Consider the following 25,703-nt stretch of genomic DNA (forward strand, 5'->3'; position numbering starts at 1 on the left):
TTTTTTAAGTTATCTTGGTTATATTTTAAACTTAGATTTAGTGCACCTGAACACTTATTTGCATAGGACAGTGCGGTCGCAATAAGTAAATATATGAATTCGTATACCAATGCTTTGAAATATCACATTTCAAATAATTTCCATAAACCAAGTTATGGTTTGAAAATATATTGTCTTGGAAATTTAAATATTAATAATGGCATTTAAAAAATGAGGCAAAGTACCAAGAGACAATTTAAGACTAGGTACCTTGTATGTCAGGGATACTCGCAGAAATTTGTTGGGGGAGGGAAGCAAAGGTAAAAATATTAATTTTTTATTTGGTGACACTTTTCAGCACTGGCAATGAGTGCAAAACTATTACAAGCCATATGGATGGCCATGATTATTGATACTATATTGTAGGAGACGTTGTTTGTTGTACGGTAGAAAATACCTAACAATTGTTGTAAGACGATTATGCTGACAATTATGTAATGGTAGAGCAAAGACCACATATAAAAGAACTCGCACATCACATGACTGGTATTGTTTACACTCCTAAATCGAAGGCGTAAACAGCGTTAGGTAGTCCATATACATGTATGTAGGTAGGGTAGGCACTGTAGGAAGTGGCACATTAAATTTCCATGAACTGAGACGAGAACTCCCTGTGTCCTGAGACTCCTGAGTATCAAAAATATAGCACAAGACAATCAAGACAATGTTTATGAATACGAATGGAATGGGTGCTCATAGGTACCCATAACCGTCCATACTCACAGATTTATAGAAAAGCAAAATACTTAGAATTATGTTGAAAGATTTGTAAAATATGTAAGGCACGGAACACTCTAGAAACTAAATAGCAGCCACACTGGTGAACCCGAGGCAAACTCGCGTCGTAAAAAATCATACGATCCACGTAAGCCGTGTAGAGCGCAATCGCAGATAAAGCGGCTACGTGACCGACAGATGCGATGGAAACAGGGAACAGGGAAAACGAAGCGACGCTGAGGCAGTCGGAATTTAACATCAGTGGAGTGTAGAAGCAACGATGGGAAGATAGTGCAAACCAACGATTCTTTTCTTTGTGCCTAAATAATTTAAGTGACCGGCCGTTCGTATCTTAATTATCAACATATCCGTTTGACGGTGCAGTTTACACGGTTTCTGTTTACTTCTTTTTCCATACACGTACATCTCGAAAAGCAACAAACATGGTTGAAAGGATAATAGAGGAATCTGACAATTACGGTACGTAGAAGTTAAATCCTTGTAGTCAACTTTAGATTCGTTCGATTAAACATAGCCGGCATAAATATCCAAAATGCTAACCTAAATTCTTTTGTTTTAAAAGCGTTTAGCTTCGTTCATGATCTAAGTTGAGAACTCTTTGTTCCTGATCCTGGATGATGCTGTCATGTTTACCCTCATAACACTGTTACGGGGTGTTTTTATGACCCACAAACCACACGGTAACGTTTTTTATATGCCTTATTCCTTAACCTAAATTGTTTCATTAGATTTAATTACATAATGTTCTAGAATAAACAACGGTCAAACCGGTTTAAGGTTTGTTTATTGACTCGGTTAAAAAATTAAGTACATGTACGTCAATGGGAACAGATACAGACACTAATTAAAAACATCATAGTGTTTGGTTGGTTGATATGTATAAAATGAGAAGGACTCGCGGAGATAAGTGTTCAATAAAAATATTTTGCGTCTTGCGTCACCTAATCGATGATGTATTGCCTCTACAGTGTTAAAAGTAGAGGATATCTTAGTTATGACATCTTTGATTAGTTTCTAATCACTATATCGTCAGAAGACGTTAATGCGTTAATGACAATAAACATTACTCATGATCTGTTGCAATAGCCGTTTTACGTTAGGAAACGTTGCAGAGGTTATTGCCTCCGCTGTTGCTTTTTTATGCATGTTATTTTCACTTCGTGTGCATTTAGCTTCATTAACCATTCGCTAATTATTTTATAATAAAAGTATTGTGTAATCCACATTTCCATATCTAATGGTTAATTGTTTAGATTGTCATGTTTAACAGTTTTCCCTTTTGCAAAAGAGTAAAACCTAGTTTAAATTAAATGTTTTTTTGTTTCCTTACTTTCCCGCAGAAAATGATTTAAGCACATAAGTACTTATATAAAAGTTTGTCTTTTTAAAAAAGTCCACAATTATTGGTTTGTAGTAGTTCTACATCACAATAATCTATTAACAAAAATGTAATTTTTACGCTATACCTACTAAAGGAATGTAAAGGATGTTATTAATTATTTTGTAAGGGACACCCTGTATATCTTATTTGAATAAAAATTAATTGTTTGTACTTCAAATTGGTTGGAAATCATCATCAATGTGTGGCCGAGTATGTGGCTTATACTGTAATAAGGACTTAAATATTTTTTAATATTTGCATAAAATTACAGAAAAAAAAATACGTTTAACTGTTTACTTTCTCCTAAGTAGGTATATTAATTATTATTTATTTATTTTAATATATATCGTTACTTAAAAAAAATATGTATTTATGTACTTGGATATTTGATTGTTAAAATGGATAATGGATAGAAAATATGAAATCAAAATATTTAGTGTGGGTATTATTTTAACCCTGAATTTTGTAATTGAAATAGGTGAGAAATCTATAAATTTTACAAAGAATATTAAATACTGTAGTATCTACAAATATATGTTCTTTTATCTGTATCTAAGCAATTTTTTTGCCCTATGACTCATTTAATGGCGAAGTTTACCTAGTTTCTTTGCACGCGATTTGTTAATAAATCTCATATTCGAGGAGGTGATGCAAATGTATTTGCCTAATTTATTTAATAGTTAGGTAATTGTGTAAATATTAGTATGCCATGGAATAATGACACATTTGGAACACAGTGTTATAGTTTGCAAAAATGCAAAGTAATCCTACTCAGTAAAAAAGAAACGGGAATTACAAAAAATAAATCCAAATATCATTCTCTGTATTAATCACATAAATGACGTCATTTTAACAATTCCGAACCAAATTTGAAGTACTCATTTGCATAAATTTACAACTCGGTTAGGTCAAGCACTTTCTTCTCTAAATGTTACCACTCGTTGTTCCAAAAGAAGTTTGGTGGATTCGATTGTTCAGGGTTATTTACGTATGCTTCTTATTTATTTCACTTTTACTTCACTTTAAAATCGTAAAGGACATAATTTAAAACTTCCTTGTGATTCCATAACAATACTTACGGAGGAAAATTTAATCTGAACCAATCTTTTTAAATTTAAACATCCTGTATATTTGTATAGTATTGTTAAAACTGTCTGTAGTGCAGTGACAAAGTTTGAGAGTGTAGATAATACTAAAATAACGTTTAACAAAATATTGGTAGATTTTGACCCTTCCTTATTTCGATGACAATTAAAATTCCAAGGCCTTATACATATAAATATCGCAAATAAAAACATTTTATTTGTACCGATTATTGGCAAATAAAAGATCAAGACGGATATATCGCGAAAATGTGTTAAACTTTCCAATTTTAAGTCGCATGTGTCCTGTTTTTGAGTATAAAATAAACACGTCTAGGAAACAAAGAGACATGGCCAATACACTCCTAAAAATAGGTACAAAACGTATTTTTTATATAAACTTTCGACGCATTTTCGTTTGCCGGTGCCAAAACATATGCGTCTTTGGAACTGCCTTTGAAATTTTGTTTATATCCGTTGATGTAATGTAGTTTTACATTTAGGTACGTTGATTACGCTTCCAGTATTTTTATAACTACCTATCTTCAGAAAACGCCGCAACGAACATTTTTACACTATAAAAACACGATTTTTTACTTAAGCAAAATGGAAAGTTGTTCTAGGTTAGTTGACAATTATTATTGCTTAGATAAATACCTACACGTTCTGTACTTAATGGAAAAATAGTTACGTGGAGGTCTACGTCCTCGTGGAAGCTTTACTTTATGTACTTATATATTTCTGTAAAATGAGGCTTTCTTATAATTTGTTATGTTTATTCAGTAATATTTATAAAATGTCCAAAAACCTGTATAATTAGAAAAATCTTTCAATGTGTTTTTAATACATTTTAATATATTTTTAATGAAAAAATATTATATTCATAGTTTTCCCCATTTTTCTTAAAGTGCGTACTAGATGGCTTCACATTATTTAAAAACTATGGTAACTTTTTAGAATTAGAATGTTTAAAATTAATTTTACATTTATACAATTTTATTTATAGATTTTAACCTGTAATTCGTTTTAAAATTATTTCTCAAAATTTATATTGATTAGGTAGCCTTCGAAAAAACCAAGTCACGTTTGGATCATGTTTTAAATTTATTTTAAGCGGTATCTGGCACTCACCACTCACCCTACTACCTACTACGTGTATTTCTCGTTTTTTATATTCTATCGTGCCAATATTTCTTCGAAATATTTTTTGTGTAATTCTCTACAACCAAATAAACTCGCCAAATCATTGCTTATATTTATAGAAAACTAATGGATATTTTTTGTTTTAACACATATCCGTTAATTTTTATATCGACACGATGGGAAACCTTACGACAATAAATATAAATACCTTTTAGTATGTGAGACGTGCAATAAACATGGAATGTATTAATTATTATTGATACACAACTTAGTATTGTGCACAGAATATCAACTATTTATGGCCATTGTTTTCTTGCCACTCGGTACTATTTATACAATTCAGTCGCCTTACAATGTTCCCGAAAAACTAAAAGAGAATTCGGTTTCACTATTATATAAACAACACAAAAGAATAGACCTCATTATATAAAATAGCAGGTTTCACAGAACTAATGCATTTTTAAATATCGGAACATTTTTGTAAATATACAACCCTCTATATCGTAAGTTACTATATTTAGCATTGTTGCGAAATGTCTTGCTAAAAAAATGTAAAATAGTCATTGACCGTTCGTGATAACTGATAACAGTGCTTATTCAGCTATTGGTAATTATATTTCTGCATACAGTTTGTTCACATTTGAACTTGACACAATTTTATTCTCACGGTTTCTGAAAAGTTTTATTAAATAATGAAAGATGTTTGTATACTTGGAACACCATGTATTTTTTGACTGAAAAAGACATAGGTACCCAATATTTATTGTTAAATGTTATTAAATTTAACATTGTAATGAAATTGGATTAGGTACCCATTATAATACCAAAAAAATAATCTGTTACTTGAAATTCTAGATGAAATGCCCACTTTTTCGTCGTTAAATTAAGTTTAAAATTTGATACAATTCTTCACAAAGAAAATCCTTTTAAGGATATTATCACGGAGGACCGTTAAAAGTGTAGAAGAGATAATTCAGTTAATACAGAATTAACGGCGCTGATAGAAGACAATAGCAAGACTAATTCTCGCAGGAAATTGTCATCTGTAACAATTTAAAATCAAAGCATGTAATTTGCATGGAAACAAAAACTACGGATTAGTTCCGTGAGAGGCGATTTTGTTATTGAATTTGTCATTATAGCTATTATTAGTGAAAAGATGTGGGGATTAAGTAGAGCATAATTATCCACTTCCAGTGATGTATAACCTTCGGAATAATTCTCGATCCAATATAGGAGGAAATATAAACTGGAACTGTGACTGTCATTATCAAAAAAATGATTCTGAAGATTTTCTAAAGCATAATCTACACGCTGTGTATTTAGTTGAATTTGAAATGTTTGTTTGATTTCAGCCTTTGTATTACACAAAGTTTCGTCTTTGATGAGCTCAATAAAATTAGCAACAACTTTACTTTTGGTTACGTCGGAATTTGGCATAAATTTAATGTGGAACCCATTGTTTTGTGGCACATTAGAAAAAAAAAATTGTAATTCCGATGATGAGAGGGATCAAATCATTTCGAGAAAAAAGTTCCTAATTTACATTTTTATAACTAGTTTTCGACAAAGGGTGTTAAAATTGTTGAAGAACAAATATCTCAAAAGATTAGCGATTTAAGTGAGTAAAAGAAAAAGTTCACATCAATCAGTGAGATACTTGCAGGGGCCGTCAATGAAACCGTCAAAATTTTAACGCAACTGAGTATATTTTAAAAAATGGCTATCGCGTCTATATTATCCAAATGCACGAGTCATTTTTTGTTATTATCTATTAGTTTCTGTTTTAGTTTAAAATAACCTTATGTTCATCTAAGAATATGAAAATATTTCGTTTCACAAAAACAAAAAATATTTTTTTTTGTTACAAATGCAATTTTAAATGTTATATATTCATTATAAAACTAGAAAACTTAGTGAACTAGGAATTTGCTCAGTTGTTATTCAGAAAATTCAAAATCTTTAGGGTAATGGTTTTTTTATATACATATTTTATTATAAGCTTTCGTAAAATAACCTTCTTCTAAGAGAATTGAAAAAATTCATATTGATTCTAAAAATGTTTTTGAAATTCTCATCAAATGAAGTCATATACGTATACTCTCATACTAAGTATTTGGGTATGCTAAAGAAGTAACTGTATACAAAATTAACTCTTCTGTAAAATAAAAAATCTCCAATTACGAACAAAAAAAAACATGTACCTACAAGTGTTGGGTAGTCGCCCACCCATAAATTTTACAAATTTTTTAATTGATTTGTTTCTGACGAAATATCAAATTAGTTACTTTTACAAGGAGCGCTTTGAAAACGAAACATTGCACAAATAATTTTGACAGCTCGGTTAAATTTAGTTGAAGAACTAAAATCGCTACGTCAGGACATGAAGAAAAGACAGATATGCTTCAAATTAATTAACTAGTAGGTAAGTTAGTTCTTCATATAAAATTTGCAATTTTATTTCTCTGCAAGTCGACGTTACAATGAAAATTGAACAGGACTGTCAAAACTTGTGCAATATTTGGTAGTTTTGTTTTCAAAGCGCTCTTTGCAAAAGATAATTACATATATGATATATCGGCGAGTACAAACAAGCTCGTAAAAACCATGTCATATGACACATCATCGTAATTATTATGTATAATTTTTTTTTGAAAAATTTAAGGACTGCAAAAAAGATCTTTGTGGCAATTCGCGTAAATTATGACAAACGATATTAAGAAATTTTAAAGCTGATCTACCTTTATGTATCTACTTTAATGATAAAAAGGATATTTGATGATTTGGTAGTGGTTGAATAATTAAATATGAAAGGACATAAATAATAAAATATTACATAAAACGATTTCAAATCCGATACGTTTGTATATTAACGCTTTACAGGCTTGGTCCTAGAAGTTCCCATTAACGAGGCTAACGACCCAGCTAAATCTGTTTCGTGATGCCCGTTGACGATCTGGAAAACATCGAGAATAGGTAGCCTAGTCAGGGACTGTTTTAGCCTAGCTTCACTATAATTACCTTGCTGTAACAGCCGCAATTAAAGTTTTATAGATGCATATGAAGAGACGCGATTTTAACTGATGCCCACCTATCGGAAAAAAATATGTGTTGCATGGGATAGACATTCCATTCGGTGCACCATTGTTAATTACACTTTATACAGGGTCGGAAACTCCCCATGGTTCATCGGCCGTTACGTGAGAGCCATAAAGAAAGTCGTAGAAATCCGTGCGAAAGAGAAAGATGGCTATAATGAAGACGTCTAATAGTCACCGCCCATTTCGCCCTTCCACAAATCCACAAGATCCACTTCTTATTTGTGGAAGGGCGAAATGGGAGATGACTATTAGACGCCTTCATTATAGCCATCTTTCTCTATCGCACGGATTTCTATGACTTACTTTATCGCTCTCACGTAACGGCCGATGAACCATGGGGACTTTCCGGCCCTGTAGATAGTGCTCTAGCTCAGAGTCGGTACTAACTATTTTTTAAAGTTGAAGGAGAAAAATTTCCCTCTTCAACTTCAGACGCCAGTGGCGTACTATTCATTTTTTTTAAGAGTAAGATTTCATAAAAGTGTAATAAAAGAATTTTATTGAATTTATTTCTCATTTTAATTTCAGCTATTTAAATTAATTTTTTTTTCTACATAGCCTTGTAAATTTCTCATACTGATATGCAGATATATAAATATTTACCAAATTGTTGGAGATAACCCTTAGACCACGCGCTTGATACCGAATAATTATGCCTTTTCATGGGAATCGCGGTTTCGATTTTCTTGTCGTCACCGCCGATAAGCAAAAAATATTCCTTCAAGTTCGAAATGTTATGGCAGATCAAGGTTATTTTACTGTGATTAGTTCTGGTTCAAACTAATTTTATAAATATTCAGAAATTCCCAATATATTTTATGTAATAATAGAAACGTTGTCATTTGACTAAATTGTCTTCTCATATTATGCAGGATGGCTATGCAAAAATTGATATCGTATTCGTTTACTATTTACCCCAAACAATTAAATACCGTGTTAGAGAAACATACTTCTCTATACAGAACTCCTTATATATTTTTACATATTTGAATAGAAAGCTTCTTAAGCCGATTGCAGACGACGCGGACACTCGCCAAACATTCGCCACAAACGCAAATGTTAAGAAAATAACAATTTCTTCTGTTTTTTCTGTCACATTTTCGTGTGACCACTCTATACAATTAAATTGCAATACATTTTTTATCGAGTGAAACTAAAATTTGAGAAAGTTCTCGCTGGAGCAAAGCGTTTAGAAATATGTTCCACATTTTGGGGCTGTAATGCATTGATTGTGTAAGACTGCATGCCAATTTCATAAATAGTTAACACATTAGATAAAATACTATGAAAATATCTGGCTAGATCAAAATCACCTTAGCTCTGGCTGCGAGATACACAGTAGCGAAGGCTATAGTGGATTCCACTCTATTCCCAATCGTCACAGCTGTAATAAAATATCTACTTCTAATAGAGAGATAATATATTTCATACATTACACTAATTCATATTATCAAATACTTCTTTTTTTAGAGGTAATTTACTAAATGATAGTAAATAAGTAATTTGTTCAGAGAACGCATATGCGAATACTACATACGATCATAATATCAAAATGAAAAGTTCCAACAGCTACTACGTATGCGCAAAACCTCCCTGAAAGAGAACTTTATGGCTTCTGCCTAAAGGGACATATCATAACATGAAAGAGTACCTACTGTTTATAGAAAAATTAGAGTGAAACGTTTTTTTTTGTTTCAGATTGCAACGGCGGCGTTATCAACAACGGAGACAGCATCGGGGGATGCAATGTTGGCGGGGGTAGTGCCTCCGACAGCGGGGATCAGATGGACGCAGACACCCGCGAGAGGGAGCTTGCCCGCCGCAAGGAGGAGGCCAAGAGGAAACGCCGCAAAAAGAAACGTACCGGCTCTTCTGTAGTTTCGTCCTGCTTCCAAGGTAATTATAGATTATTTCACAGAGATCAGTAGACGTACCTTTAATTATCTAAGCCGCTAAATATCCAGTTAGTAATAACGAAGATAAAATAAAACTTTTATTCAGTGCACTGGTAGCTCCAGCTTTATGGTCAAGACAAAATCGTATTTTTACAGTTCCATTATTCGTCAGATTTGTTTTTATTTCCACAGTAAACGTAAACAATTCCGGAAGAAGTAAAATAGTTCCAACTAGGTTTTCAATGTACCTTTTTTTAAATCTTTACAGATAATGTCAGAATTTTCAAGGTTGTAAACACAAAATCCAAACAAAAAATATCAAAATATTTCATTTTATTAAATGATATAAATCAATATTTCAGCAATGAAAAAAGGAAAATACAAGGTAACTTAGTTTTAAATAAACACATTTCATAGATCGACAGAATTATGAAAAATAATAAGCTTGTTTTATATAGTTTTTCTATAAATAATGGTAAAATTTTAAAACAAATTGTTGAACATTTTGAATCACTGGAGTTGGCTGAAATAAAGAAAGAGTCGATAGAACAAAGAGACTAATAATTTTATTTTCATAGTGTCCCTTTGAATGTTTTTCTGTGAAACACGTTGTTTTACTGTCGATTTATTCAACTTCGTGGTAAGTTTAAAAAATAATGAAAAAATAACCTGCTTAATTTTTGTAACTATACAGGGTGATTCAGGTTTAATCTGGATAACTTCAGCAATCGATAGAACAGGCTAAAATAATGTTCATTCATGATATAAACTTATTGCCTAAATCGCATCGTTTCGGAGATACCTAGGGGGCGTTGAAGTAGGAATTTTTTCCTTTTTCTTAGCACGAGCAATGCTTTTGAAATAATACTTTTAACGATGATTTTGACAAACGTCAGTTTATACAAATCATTGTGAGTTTTATTTTTCATGGGTTGCTATAATATTAAATGAAATTTATGCGTCTAGGGAGCACTGTCACGGGTTTCATTGAATATCTCTATATCTATTTTGAAAAAGTTTCAAAATTAATAAGACAAAAGTGGTGTGCAGCTGTTTTGTTGAAATTAATTAATTTTTTTGAAGTTTTGAAATAATGTAGGAGGGGGGTAGGTGGTTCAAACTTAAGAAGCTTATGTAAGATCATAAGGAGTGTTTGTGTTCCGAATTTTACCTCAATCGAATGAGTGGTTCAAAAATTATGAGGGAAAAGCGGGAAAAAATTATATTTCAATGCCCTGTATCTCCGAAACGATGCGATTTAGGAAATACGTTTATATTATGAATGAACATTATTTTAACCTGTTCTATCGATTCATGAGATTATCCAGATTAAACCTGAATCACCCTGTACATTTTTAATAATATTTAACATAATGGAACAGATCTTTCTTTGAAATACAGTTAAGAATCAACACTGACCAAATTGCTAAAATGCTTGTTGCTTTCAAAATTCTAAGATTTTTAGTAGCACTTAGCAGTCTCCCAGTATTTCCGCCACTGGTTGACACAATTATATACAGATTCAGTAAATTTTTACCTATACTTACTTGGCTAAATCGCTAGCCTAAATTTCATCAGTTTACATCAAACATTTTTAGCCATTTGTGTAAATGTTATTTTTTAAAAACTCCGCAAAATCTTAAGTCCTTTAAAACATTTCTCTTTCAACAAATTGTCAGTGCAATTATTTTTCATATATAGAATTATTGTCTACCTTTATATCTCGGTTTGTACTATCTCATTATTTTAATATTTTCTGATAAGTATATTTGCGTGCAAACATGTTTATGACTCAGACAGGAACATTCTGGAGGTCGTTGCATTTTTATCAAGATTCGACCCGGCAAGGCCTAAAAAAATTGAGCTAATATTACAGTCTTATTATGGTAACAACGTAATGTAGGCGACCGGTTTACATTTCTAGAACTAATCCGACCCTTCTGCACAAATTTCCGGAAGCTTCTCCTGCATTCAGGCCATTTGGACCCTCTTGTAAACCCTTGGGCCCCTATATTTTTGCCCTCCTAACTGACTCATTGTTTTCTCTCATCGAAAGCTCCAGAACGCCTTTTTCGCCAACAATAGTTATTGCGTAGTTGTATGTTTTTAAGACTGATCAATAATACCGAATTTTTTTTTTTGTGTTTCCGTTGCCCTCATCTTCAGTAGGAATTTTCCGTAACTGTTTAATTTTAAGTTTGTATGTCTGGTATACGTCAGTATATTTTTATCTCAATCAAATATTTGCATGCTCCGATTTTTTTGTGGTAAATAGAAAAATTATTTATAGATAATTTGCGTCATCAGATTATCACCGAAAACTCAATACGTAAACATGGATTGTCATTTGTGCAATGGTATACCGAAAATTAGAAAACAATGAGTTCCTAACACTTTTCCGATTGAAACTGTATGCATATGTGTTTAGACAATTTTATTTGTTTAATACGGAAATGCTACCGCAATGGAGAAAACCTGGAAAGCGATAACAAGAGGGATAAATTAAAATGCAATTAAATACCTTTTTTAATAAAAAATAAATAAATAAACGTGCAAAGATCTTAGATGAAACAACGTAGCAATCGGGTGTTTCTATTTACTTTCTGAAATTATTTTTTGTGCAGAAACACCAGAGGGTTGGTTTATATATACATTTTATTCAGCAGAAATATTGTACAAATTATTGTACCTATTTGCCTATTTCTTTTTAATTAATTTCCATTACTCTTGGCTGAGAGTTTAATCGAAACCGGTGTTCCCGCAAAGAAGCGGTATAAAAAGAATAATAAACTACAATTGAAATCGATTGCTACGCTTAACTTCAATTTAGCATTTAAACTTCAATAAAAGCTGTTTATTTAAAAATTGCGACCTCACTATTTACTTCGTAATGCCAACGTCGTGAAAATGCAAGCTGTTATTTCATGATTGTACCGAAGACACGATACCATAAACATAGCCTTATAGTTTGAACTTATGGTAATGCGCCGCGTGGTTGTCGTTGTTGACGACGTACTGTTAGTTATTTCTGAAACCATCTTAATTGCGAGCAACCAGGAAACTGCGAACAAAAAGAGTCATTCCACACAACTATTTTCAACCTCATTTGAATTTCAGTTTTATTAAAATTTATTTATGCGTCAATTCCAAGGTCTTTTTGCTGCTGTTCCAGTCATTTTTACGTGTTTGTTGAACTAGTCGGTTTTTACACTCATTGGCTGCTTTATTTATAAACATTACAAACCAGTTTGTCATTAATTAATAGTGAATAATTTAAGCGAGATTTTTGCGCGGTGCGGTGGTTGAAAATAATTGCAGTATTAAACTAACCGAGGACAATTTCAACTGAAATATAAAAAATCGTAAAAAAAATCGTTAATTGGGAATTCTGAAATGACACAATTTTTTTGTTCACGGTAAATTTACTCTCAGTGTTTTAAACAGGGTTAAATTATAAATTTCTGCGCGATAACACTGGTGACCGACTAAAATATGAGCATTAAATTTCTGGTAAATATTTACAGAAACTCATAAGTGAAATTACGTGATATTTAAACACACACTGAAACTCGTTATCGTATAAACGAGAATATTCACCAAATACTTAGATCATACGATTTTTATTTGTTTTTGGGCAAAATGAAACGTTCTGCAAGTGAAACTTTTTGAGGTCGTAATTACTACCAAAGCGAAATTTACATCAGCGCCTTATTTTTTTTTATATACACGCGTCTTATAACGAGTGATTCTACAAACTAATCCTTAGATCGACTACATAGTTCTTGCACAAAACAAATATAAAATCGAAAAGTTCTGACAAAATTCGCTGCCCGCCACTGCGGACCGCGTTCTGTGTACAGAAGCCTTTAATGATGGTTTCTACATCACAAATTAACAAAATTCCTATAAAATTACATTTCGTTTTTAAGATTAGACAGCTACCTTAATCTATTTTTCATAATTAAAAAAAAAATCTGCATAAATTTTAATTTAATTTTTATAATCACAAAGCGGTTTTGAGCACATAGGTACTTATTTGAACTAAATAGTAGAATATGTCATCAGAGTGTGGTCAGTAGTTGAATTTCATTCTGAAATGTATTAAAACAATTTAATAGGTACAGTGTAATGTTCGGTAAATTAAAGAAATAACATTTTTTTTGCCAATGATAAATTTGGTCGTAAAAAAGTACCAGGCACTGTATTTTTGACCTACAAAATAAAATTTAAATCTAATCAAATTATTTCTATTTAAATTTGGAGGTCAGATATATCACGAATGTTGTTGTTCACTTCAACCTTGCTTTGACTTGTCATTTTATATATAGGGTCTCCCAAAATTTTACACAGTCCTGATTACCATTCAGAATCTAAATAAATGAAATTTCTGTAATTATTCAAAAAAGAATAGCATAAGTTTTAAAATATTATCTATTTGCTATGTACTAGGTACCTACTAGGTCATTCATTCACATAACATTCTACATCCCTTGTTTTTTTTACCTATCTAGAAAAAAAGATTAGCGATTAATTTTAGGAAATTTCTTGCGATTTCAAAAAATCGTAAAAAGCAATTGATTAATTTTGAAGATATAAACCAAACTTTTGTTTCTTTAAATAGAACACTATATGCTTATTTTTTTATCCCTTCCTTTTTTCTGATTACAACGACGATTGCTTTGCAAAATATTGGTTACATACGCTTAAAATGTTTTTCATAGTATATTATTATTTTTTTCTTAATATAATATTTAAAGATGTGTTAAGCAAATTTAATAGCGGAAAAGCTTAAATGTGAATTTGTTTTATGACAATCTTGACTATCAATTGTGGAGGGTCAATAAATAAACCAAAGATATTGACAAATCGTCACAGCAAGTTTTAGACATATGTATGTCACTGTATTTACAAAACGAGAGGATTCAAGAAAGCAACAAATATACAGGAGGTTTGGATTTTGTCTTCAAAATGCAACAATTACTTTTTATATATATTATCACAAGAAAATTTCCAAATTTAATATGTAAGCTAAATAATCAAGGAAAATTTCATGTTCAGAATTCTATTACTCTATCAGAATGTTAAAATTGACTAATGCAAACTGTTGTTTCAGATCTGTACAAGTTGACAGGTGAAGTTTTAGGTGAAGGGGCTTACGCAAGTGTACAGACGTGCGTCAACATGTACACCGACCAGGAATTTGCCGTGAAGATTATTGACAAAGTTCCTGGTCATGCCAGAGCGAGGGTGTTCAGAGAAGTCGAGACGTTCCATCACTGTCAGGGTCACCCCAACATAATCAAATTAACAGAGTTTTTTGAGGACGAAGAAAAGTTTTATTTGGTTTTTGAAAAGGTAAGTCCAAGAAAATCCCTTCCAAAACAAACGGAATGAATGAGTTCTTAACATTAATAAATAATTAGGCTTTATTTGTTTTTTATTTATTATGTTAATAGCTTGTGTACACCTTCTAATGATACCCAATGTTTAAGTAAAAAAAATAATACATAATATTATGTATAGGTCTCTATATTTGTGTAATTTTATTACAGATAAATGGAGGTCAGCTGTTGAGGAGGATTCAAGAGTATAAGTATTTCACTGAAGCGGCAGCTGCAGAAATTGTTAGGGAAATCGCCTCGGCCCTGCAATTTATGCACGCTAAGGGCATCGCGCATCGTGATCTCAAGCCAGAGAATATTCTCTGCGTCCATAAGGACCGGCTCTGCCCTATTAAGATCTGCGATTTTGACTTGGGCTCCGGGATTCGCTTCCAGTCTAGTGTTTCCAGCCCTCTGGCGACACCTCAGTTATTGACACCAGTGAGTAATTTTCTTCAGTATATTTTTGTTTTTTTTTATGTATATTTCAACTATTTATAAAATCTTAATAATCTCAGTAGGTTTTACGCTGTTATGTAATCAGTATTGTTATGGACCCATGTACGATTTTTTACAAATTTGACGGAAACGTTTCGCAAAAATTATGATCCCTTTTTTAGTTTCTGGAAATTTTAGATTCTTGTCATGAATTTCTAAAAACGTTCAGAATTTTTTTGTAAAACCACCATGTCAATTTTAGATTTAGATAGATTCGGCAGTTCCACTTTTATTTTTCCCCCTTTGCCCTGATGTGGCTATAATAAATTAAACAGAATCACTGTTGTTTAAAATATGAAACTATTTAAACACCATTCGTTTTTTTAGCCTCAGAAAATTTAATTCTACTTTTTTCTTTAAATAAATAGACATATTCATACATGTTTTAAAAAAAAACTCATGAATCTCATGACGACTGAAAGGAAATGTTTCGGAATCGTAATAAAACTGCTGCAAGTAAGGCATCTTCAAAAATGTACACATTATGGCAAATTAAAGGGACAATTCAAAAACTGAGTTATAAAAATGCTGTCGATAGTTATCTTTCTTGATTTGTGTACATAATTTTTCATATCGCATAGAAATTCAACAATAAAGGCACATAAATACACTGCATTTCCACTGAACACTGAACTTTGTAAAATTGAACTTGATAAAACACAACACTGCACTACGCAAATTCTATGTTGATTCCAGTAAAAACTTAAAATTTCACAAATTCACTTGGAAAGTCATGAAATTTCCTTCCATATTACAAACACCTTGTAAACCATAAACTGAGAGTTAAATAATAATTAATAAAATGCAGCAGACATATTTGGTTATTCTTGTTTCACCAAATTAACATTAGCCTTTTGTTTTCTGCCAACTTAGCATCCTGTTGTCGTATTACATCGGGTGAATTGATATTATGTAGTTCACCTAAATTAGGTCATCGACTTTCATATTCACAAACTAAACATAGTGCTTTAAAAAAATAGTAACAATATTTAAAAATAATTTAAAAATATATTTCAAATCTATCAGAATAATAAGTAGGTATGTTCATTGTTTTTTATTATCTTAAATCATATAGGGGAGATCGGGGAGCATTTTTGGGATAATTAAATAATTATATGAAAAACTGATTAAATATATATTTCTTTATAATTAATAAACACTTACCTAAGTATTCTACAGGTCATTTGGACAAAAAAATTGTTTCAGTGACTTGGTGCATTTGGCCGAATGCTACCCATACCAAGGCAGCATTCAGCCGGCACATGGGGAGCATTCGGCCAAAGCTAAAATACTGATAATTGGCTAAATACTGATTTTTTTTTTGTCGTAAATTAAACAAAAAACATGGGGAAATTTAACACAAAAGAAAGAAAAAGCAGAATTTTAGTCAATTAACAACTAGAAATCCAAAATTGTAATTAAAGTGATAATATGAGGTTGTTCTCACAGTTCCAGTCTTCGAAGAGGGTACAATTTTGCCAATGACATCATTAATGTCTATTTCTGTTATGTCGTCAATGGGATGAAAATAAAAAGTTGTAGAAAGTCCTTTTCGTCTTAGAAATTTAACGCATGTCATATTTTCGTTTTTAATGTTTAAAATTTGCCCAAAATGGATAAAAGCACCACGAACTTTAAATTTTACAAGAACAAAGTCTCCTTCACTTAACTCCTGTTTATTTAATTCTTCAATAGTTTTAAATTCTTCATCATCTTCGTCTGAATTCTTTAATTAAATTAAACTTTTCCAAATTTTCGTACAAGGGTCCATTCTGCCACTGATTTTGATGGAATAATGTAGTTTTTAACGAAAGAAATGTATGCTAAAAAATGAAGGGAGAATAGGCAAGTCATAAATTTAAACACTAATTGCAGGTTGGTAGTGCTGAGTTCATGGCTCCGGAAGTTGTGGAGGCATTCATCGGTGAATCGGACACCACCTCATACGATAAGCGGTGCGACTTGTGGTCTTTGGGAGTGATAATGTACATTCTACTCTGTGGCTACCCCCCCTTCTACGGAAAGTGCGGCAGGGATTGTGGCTGGGAGAAGGGGGAGAATTGCAATGCGTGTCAAGAGCTGCTCTTCCAGAGCATCCAGGAAGGACGCTACGATTTCCCCGATGCAGAATGGGGCTTGATTTCTAACGAAGCAAAAGATCTTATTTCCAGCCTGCTCGTTAAGAACGCCAGTCAGCGCATCAGTGCCGCGGAAGTGCTGCAACATCCATGGTTGAAGTTTGCGAGCGACTCAGCTGCTCTTACCACGCCAGCTGTCATTAAAAAAAATAACTCTGCATGGGAGCTGTCCCAGTTCGCGGAATCCGCTATGGCTGTGAATAGAGTTGTGCAACAGCATTTCAGCATGAATCTGGACTACCTGGAAAGGCCGAATATTTATCCTAAGGATAAGACTGTAAAACCTTGTGCGTCGGTGAAGATGTTCGGATTGAGCCCACCGAGTGAGAGCAATCTCATGCAGAGGAGGGTCAAAGGAAGATCTTGTCAGTTCTTATTGCCTACACCAGCACCAGCCATTCCCAGTCCAAGTGGTTGAAGTTGCCCATCTCGTGTTTTAAGTTCTGAAAAAAAAATTATTTTGTCATCATTTACTTTTGGCATATCATTACAGGAAAAATTCACATTTGTTTAGAATTTTGTTGTGTTTATTTTCAGGTCGCAGCACAACAACTTGCTGTTTTCTATTTTTCTATTTGTGAGGCTGGACAAATCAAGATATTGAGGCATCCCTCTTGTAAATTACCAAAAAAGACGTGTAATTGTTTGAAACGGGGATATTTTGGGTTTTCTTCAAAAACCAGTGAATTTTCCAAGTATTCGTAATAAATAAGACGAATGACAATAATACCAGAAATTTGTGTAGTTGTGACAATGTTTGTAGTTGAGATAACCAGGGCGCTTGCAACAAAATTAAAATTTTCATTATATCTTATTTGTGTATCTCGTTACTTAATATTGAATAACTTGCCAGTCTCACTTTTTCAAATGCAATCGGGAATTAACATTTGATTATTACATTCTTTCCAATCACTGAATTAATTTTGAGATATGGATCTGCAATTTATAGTTTCGTAATAAACATTTCTACGATTTGTATGAACAAAATATTCAAAATTTTTATTAACTTAAAAAAATATATTTCCAATAATCAATTAATTTTCACTTTTCCCGGAATCGAATAGAACATGAGTAGTAAAATTTAAAAATATTTTGTCTGGTAAAATTCAGTTACGAATTTGAATAAATTTGGGGATATTTTAAAAATGGGTTGTTTAAAGCGTTTACACATACAGTTTAGGCACACTGTAAAGTACTTCAGTTCTTTTTTTTTTCTTTAATTATGCACGTTCTCACTGATAAATATTTTATCAGTTCTCTCAGTTTTTTTTTTTTCATTTACTTTAGTTAACGGGCCTAATGTAAGAATGCGATGAGTGTAATTTGAAAATGATTGAAAAAATTGAGCAGTAATGTGGGGTGCGTGAAATTTTCCGATCAGGACGAGTGATAATGCCTCAATATAAATTGATGGTTCAGCTTGGGCCTAGTTTTAGATATTGCGCTTGATTTTTAATACTTTTGTATGTGTTGAGGTAGATTGAAGTCAGTCTACATTGTGATAATAAATAAGCATCTGACGTGCGAACTAGCCGCACGATAGACTGTAGACCGCCGTACCTGCTTTAAGTTCAGTGAGATACGGAACATTTAAATTTAAGGGGCCCACGCCCTGTTACGTACTGACAGTCCATTTGTATTCTAAGAGTCCTATATAAGTTTGGATATTTTTTTAAGATTTTGTAATGCTCAAGGGTAGTTCTTCTCTTTTATAATGATTGGAGTGGTATCCAAACCAGGGCGCGTTCAAACAAATACCAAATTGGCGGGATGTGTAAAAAATCCTCTACGAACCCAGTGCTTTAAGTTTTATTGCCTGCCAGTTTGGTGATTGTTACTTCCAACACTCAGGGTTGTAATTGTTCGGAGGACGAAATGTTAACGTGAGTGAATGATGGTGTTTGTGATTTTTTCAAGGATGAATGATAATCCCCTAAATTGTAGATCCCTACAGATTGGAGTATTGTTTTTTCTAAGATTATTTTAAGGCATTTATAATTGTACTTTCGCGGTACTATCTGTTTCCACAAGTTTATACCAAAAACAGATTATATTCATTATAAATTTTTTTTTTATATAATCACGGCTCTTTCGCCGTGAGTGCCATTATTTTCTATTTATATTTTTATTGAATAAACGATTCAGTATGATCCTGCAATTTCTTTATCCTTCATTCATACTGGCTCGATTATGAATCTACAGAATTATAAATATTGTTGAACTTTTGGTTATGACATTTGTTTTTTTTTACAAGAGCATGCTAAGCATTGAGTAAAAATAGTGAAGGAAATTTTATGTACCAAGTGTGCTTTAATTTCTTATAATAAAGACCGATTTTTTTAAACTACTGTTTGATTTTTTTTTTCCCTAACCTTACTTTATGCAAGACCTTTATCCAAAAGACATATCGTCGGCTTACTGTCAAAAAACTCCAATTTACGTTTTTCTTGCCCAAATTACTTTTAAATTATAGTTGTTACGATATCAATTGGAACCTGTGAATCTTAAAGCACAGGACTGTCTGCAGTCTGCACTTCTTTTGAAATTTTTTCCTGTGCTTTAGCCATTATTTGTCTAGTAATTGATACTCGAATAGCTATTGGGCAAGTCCCTAACTTGTAGACAGTCCGCCTGAAGTAGATAGAATCGACGGTAGCATGCTGGTCATCAAAGCAACTAGGTTGGTCCACTAGATTGTAAATAATTTTTTGCATGGTATCCTATAATTAGTTTAGTGTCGAACGCTGTTCACTTAGTTTTGCCAGTGCATTTAGATATTATTAATTATTAATATTATTATTTATTCATATCGTAACCAGTAAAAGGTAAGTTATTAATATAAATATTATATGTTACGTTTCCCGTTTAAAAAACAAAATGATTGGTAAAAAAAGATATTATACTTCGGGCTACTCGCTTGGCTGCTGAGAGGGAAAAACGCACATCAATCAATTTTTACAGTTTATTATAAAATAACATACTTACACTCCGAGGGGTTGCTTATCAAATGGAGGACAAAATTGTAACCTGGCTCCTAGCCATCGACTGGCTCTCAAGGTGGCTCTGGACTGGCCCCGATTGTTATAAACAAATATAATTATTGCCAACAATTTCCTTTAATCAAAGTAAAATGTACATTCTCAATTATTGATCGTTATTCAACTCTCTAATTCTAACTTATGCTTCTTTCTATTCCTGTATCCAACTACCTTGTTTATTTAAAATTGTTTATAAAATTATAAACAGTCTATTCAGCGTTTCGGGACACGCACACTGGCCGTGGCGTTCCAGCTACCGTTGCTCGGTCTGTCTTTCCCGCTCTTCATAACAAAATGCTGAATGCATTAAACTACCGACAGAAGAATCGGGAATCGGGAACAATGTCTGAATCAGTTCACCAGTTTATAGAGAGAGAGAGAGCGAGGTGGACATAGTGCAAGGGTCAGTTCAATATGCATTCAATTTGCAATTAAACACTTTTCGTTGCTTTTAATTAAATCTGTGCAATACTGACATGTAATTTATTTCAATTGTATTTACAAATTTTGTTCTATGAAATAAATTAAATGAATAAGTATTTGTACTGAGGGTATTTTTGTAAAAATCTACTAAAAAAAGTTTTGACTATATTTACTTTTTGATTTGATTTTACTTTAATTTTTGAATATTACTCTTCCTATCTCCAAAATGCTTATAGTTGACAATATGTAATTATCTAGTAATTTAGCACGGCTTTCTGGAGACTGAAACCGAAGATAACAAAATGACCCGAGAAAATCCCCAAATAGTCGAGCCGGTTTATGTGGAAAGCATTGAAACAAACTCAGACTATAAAAAGATTTACACATACAAAGTTAACATATTATTTTAAATATATATGAATGTTTGAAGAGGAAATAGTGGACAAATGTGATAAAGAAATTAGGAAACGGATTAGCGAATTAACTAAGATATCAAAAAAGTCAATTTATCGCATAATTAAAGGAGACATTATTAATCACGGTACAAAGAGGAAACGAAAAAATACAAAATTAAAGAATATTGACGATTTTACTAGAGATGTAACACGGCGCACAATTTATAATATGTATACTTAAAGAAAATAAAGTTCCTACTTTAAACATGATTGGAGATAAATTAAGCGATTATCCTGATTAGAACTATAAATCTTTAGATACTCTACGATATGTATTACAATGCGGTTTTAAACACAAAAACTTAACAGTCGTATATCGTAATTATGGAATCATGACGTATAGTTGCACTTCGGGAAGATTATTTACAAAAAATAGAGAATATCGTCAACTAAATAGGAATAGGAATATAGCTTGGAATATAGAATATCTAGACGAGACAAGGCAAAATATTTGTCTCGGCCCTGAGAATGCAATGACATCATCGCATGGGACGGTTTGGTTCGTACACTACTTCCAGATGAGTTTCTGCATCTTCAAGCTATAGAACCTTGCAGTACCTACCACATAGACATGGACATAGTTTTAAACTATTTGTAAAATTTATGTTTATCTCTTGTAAAAAGGTTTTATCCACCCATCAACTTAAAAGAATTGAGGAAAAGAGACAAATTGTATAGTCTCTTATAAAGCACAAAAAAAAAGGAAAATATATTAATAGTGGCATTTCATTATACTATGCCAAAATAAATCTTTCTGTCAGCAGTTGTTATTGATATCTTTAGGATCCTCTTTAGGAAATGTACATAAAAATGAACAAAACTAAATCGTTGACCATCTGCACATGTTCATTTTCGCAGTTAAAATAGGTTGGACGTCATATAACTGTCTGATAATTTATATTAATTTATTTCAATGTTAATCGCAGATGAGGTATATTTCAGTAGACCTAGTGGCCATACATCATTAATAGTAGTCATCTTAGACCCCTCTATTATTACAAAGCATGTAATAAATAACCAACCCAACGACCTTATTAATAAGAGGCATAACAGTCGCTAACCAGCTACTTTGTTGGCGAATGATAAAACATTATCACACATACCTATGAATGGATAGAATAGACCAATAGCATGAGTATAATAATGAGTATAAACAGCTGAATTCACTTTGCTTCAAAGATTCTCTGCAAGCACGTTTCTTTAGGTTATGTTCCATCTTGACGGCATGGAAATAGCAAACTAGATGGCTAAGCTGATTGGATTTTCGGGCACACTAATAATGTCACAATGTGATTTGACCACGTGACAAAATTTAAAGTTTTACATAATTTTGAACATCTAATTAATTTATACCAATAAAAATGTTTTTTTATCTGTATTAAATTTTTATACATGATGCCTATTGTAATTGATATTAATATTCTACTGTTCAATCTTCATAATACTGTTAATTACAAAAAATATTAAATATTCTTTTCGAGACCTCAGGGTCGAGAACCTAAAAATCCACTCATAAAAATGCATTATCCCATAAAAAACGTGCGAGTTCCATGCTCCATTATCAGAACATGAATACTTCAATTTTCACCAACAACCTCTGAACGAAGCTTATAAATAAATGCAACTAACAAGCCTGAGGCCTATAATTTACTAATAATGTAAGTAAGGGGATGTAAAATAAAACAAAAACAGAAAAGGCACTTTAATCTGTATTCCCAGACATCCAAACAAACGTACACACTTCTTTCATAAATAAACAAAATATAAATAATTCATATTAAACATTCAGTAGGAATAGGTGATATAGGCAGTGTTTTAAGAATTGTCATTAATATCCAGCATACCTTTCGGCCTCAAAATAATATCAAAAAGTTATCTCACGTACATAACAGTAGTGCAAAAAACAACTTAAGGGAGGCTACATTGTTCAAAGTAAGAGAAAACTAAATAAAAACTGTCAGTCTTAAAAAATAAATCTGAGATCCGTTCCCTCTTCGAAGCCTTCCCTTAAGATGGAAGAAATAATATTTAAACTTATTATACAGAAAAATACACAATTTTTACATTATTATCCTCATATAAATTCAAAAATTCCACAACATTACCAATAGTTGAGGCATTATTCAATATTTTTCAGTGAGATGAATTAGTTTGTACAGGATGGTCTTTAAGTATGTAATATGTATGACAATAAAGTAATTCTTTAGACCATTTTCAAGAAAAAAAAGGTCCCATTAATGTGTATATCCTAAACGAGTACAAGGTGTTGAAAGTTTTTGAAAAATATCAGCAATATCTTGAAGGACGTTTGGTGTAAATTAGTAAAACTTAGACTAACAACTTAACTAAATAAAGACAAAAAAATCACAAAATTTGTATACAATCGTCACATCACTAAGAATCACAGAATTAAATAGCCATTGAGCATTTTGGACCCTTTGTGAATTCTAACGGTTCGTCTATCTACAGCGTCATTCTAAAATCAGTGTGCAGCAGTGAGCAACATTTATTATTTTGTGCATCGTTTTCTGAAAATTATGTAATGAAATCGATAGCACAAAAGGTAGGAGGGAATGTTGATCAGCATTGCACAAAACGTGTGCGTATCGGTGAAGTGAAAACTTACAACACGACTGTGACGGGAGGATTCAGCGAAGGCAGTCACAGATCACTGCAGAAGATGTACAGTGCTATGGAGGGCCTATTATATAGTCCAGGAATTGCAGATTAATGGTAAAGTAAAAAAAAATTACATACAAAAAACATATGTAATTGTTATGAATTTTTTTTATAAAAATCGACTTCCAAAAAAAATTCTCCAAGTTTTGAATAAGGAAAATATCGTGTGTAAATTTTATCTCATATTCCAAGAACTGTAAAAGTTATGTGCGATATACTGAGAAGCTGACGAGCGACCAAATTCTCAAGTGCTTCAAATCTTTGCTAAACTCCAAATGTGACTATCTCGAAACATACTATTCAAAGATGGTTCCCAAAATTTGACGCAATAGTTTGAACAGTTTTTTTTTTATTTTAACCATTTTTGTTTTAATAAGCTAGAAAGGTCAGAAATTAAGGTTGAAAAATGATGTGAAGATCAATCGGCCGCCATTTTGTGAATTTTTTTTTAATTGTACATTACATTTTGAGAATCTTTTTGAAACTTTTGTTTCGGATCAACCGACTGCATGTAATCTTACAGCATACCTCAACACGTATACTTTCGAATAAACCAAGACTGGATAGTACTGAACAGATAGTTTTTGAGAAAATAATTCCTAAAATTCACCTATTTTTTCCGCTGTCTACTTGGATGTTCTTAAAATATAATTTTATTTTATTGGAGTCTATTTTAAACATCTATTTTCATTAGTGATATAATTGTACAAAAATTCAGTAAACCTTTACTTAGTCAAGGTGGTAGTCCAAAATTAATTAATCTATATTAAATACCTTTCAAGATATTTGTGTAGAAAGTATATTATTCAAGAAATTTAACACTCTTGACAGCTATTTAAGGGGTAATGCCACTCTAGAATTTTTGAACAATCGATTCTTGGATAAATGGTTTAAACAATGCTTTATTATGTGAAGAATATGTATAGGAAAAAAGTTTTAGGTGGGAAATATTGGGAACACGAGTATTTTCGAGATGAAGCACAACCACTCTCAGCTTGCAGAAGTGCTTATTGTAACTCGTGAGAATGTGCGTAATAGCTATTATAGAGGTCAGATTGAGTTTCAAATTAAGCGGAAAAGAAGAAGATGAAGAATATATCATTAATATAGAAGGCCAATTACATGGTGTAGGCATCGGTGATTGAAGATATACATACAGAGTGTCTGGAAATTAATGCAACAAAATTTGGTCAAAGATTCTTAAGACAAATTTAGGGGACTCGTGTTTTTTCTTTTTGTCAAGTGGCCCCCTCTTCAGCCCCCCGAAATCTGCCCCTAAGAATAGTCTTTTTTATATCAGACCCCTGTTGTATGAGAATCATTAAATTTGTTTTATGATATGTGGAATCTGATAGTGCTACGCTTTTTGGTGAGGAACCCCCTTAAGACACTTTTCCGTGGGCCCCTTGTCTTTGGAACCAAAAAAATTTGGTCGCAAATTTGAATTTCTTAAAAATTGTTAGTTAGCTACGAAGCCATTAAATTTAGAAAATTTTTGACCCTCGGTATTTCTTTCGTAAAACGCAATATTTTTGAGGAAAATGGCAAATCACGATATGCATTCCATCACATTTTGACATTTTTCTCGAAAACAGTTTTACGAACAAAGTATCAAGAGACAAAAAAGTTTCTAAATTTAATGGCTTTCTAGCGGACTAATAATTTATAAGAAATTTAAATATGCGACTAAATTTTTTTGGCTCCAAAGACGA

The 25,703-nt window shown here is 32.1% G+C and overlaps 1 protein-coding gene across 1 annotated transcript; it reads left to right on the forward strand.

Annotated features, from left to right (window-relative positions):
- Positions 1 to 974: 974 nt before the first annotated feature.
- On the forward strand, positions 975 to 19,743 carry LOC108908048 (MAP kinase-interacting serine/threonine-protein kinase 1). Its single transcript, XM_018711956.2, has 5 exons — positions 975 to 1,236; positions 9,183 to 9,380; positions 14,493 to 14,734; positions 14,932 to 15,201; positions 17,134 to 19,743. Exons 1-5 carry the CDS (start codon positions 1,200 to 1,202, stop codon positions 17,812 to 17,814), a joined length of 1,428 nt encoding a protein of 475 aa, XP_018567472.1. The 5' UTR covers positions 975 to 1,199; the 3' UTR covers positions 17,815 to 19,743.
- The last annotated feature ends 5,960 nt before the right edge of the window (positions 19,744 to 25,703 follow it).

This window comes from Anoplophora glabripennis, unplaced genomic scaffold, assembly GCF_000390285.2.
Source record: "Anoplophora glabripennis isolate ALB-LARVAE unplaced genomic scaffold, Agla_2.0 scaffold285, whole genome shotgun sequence".
NCBI classification, from domain to species: domain Eukaryota; kingdom Metazoa; phylum Arthropoda; class Insecta; order Coleoptera; family Cerambycidae; genus Anoplophora; species Anoplophora glabripennis.

Bases quoted from the DNA above. Each gene is read 5' to 3' on its own strand.
- LOC108908048 (XM_018711956.2), top strand. From the start codon at position 1,200: ATGGTTGAAAGGATAATAGAGGAATCTGACAATTACG. The intron at 1,237-9,182 runs GTACGTAGAAGT...TTTTTGTTTCAG, and splicing joins AGAGGAATCTGACAATTACG to ATTGCAACGGCGGCGTTATC. The intron at 9,381-14,492 runs GTAATTATAGAT...CTGTTGTTTCAG, and splicing joins AGTTTCGTCCTGCTTCCAAG to ATCTGTACAAGTTGACAGGT.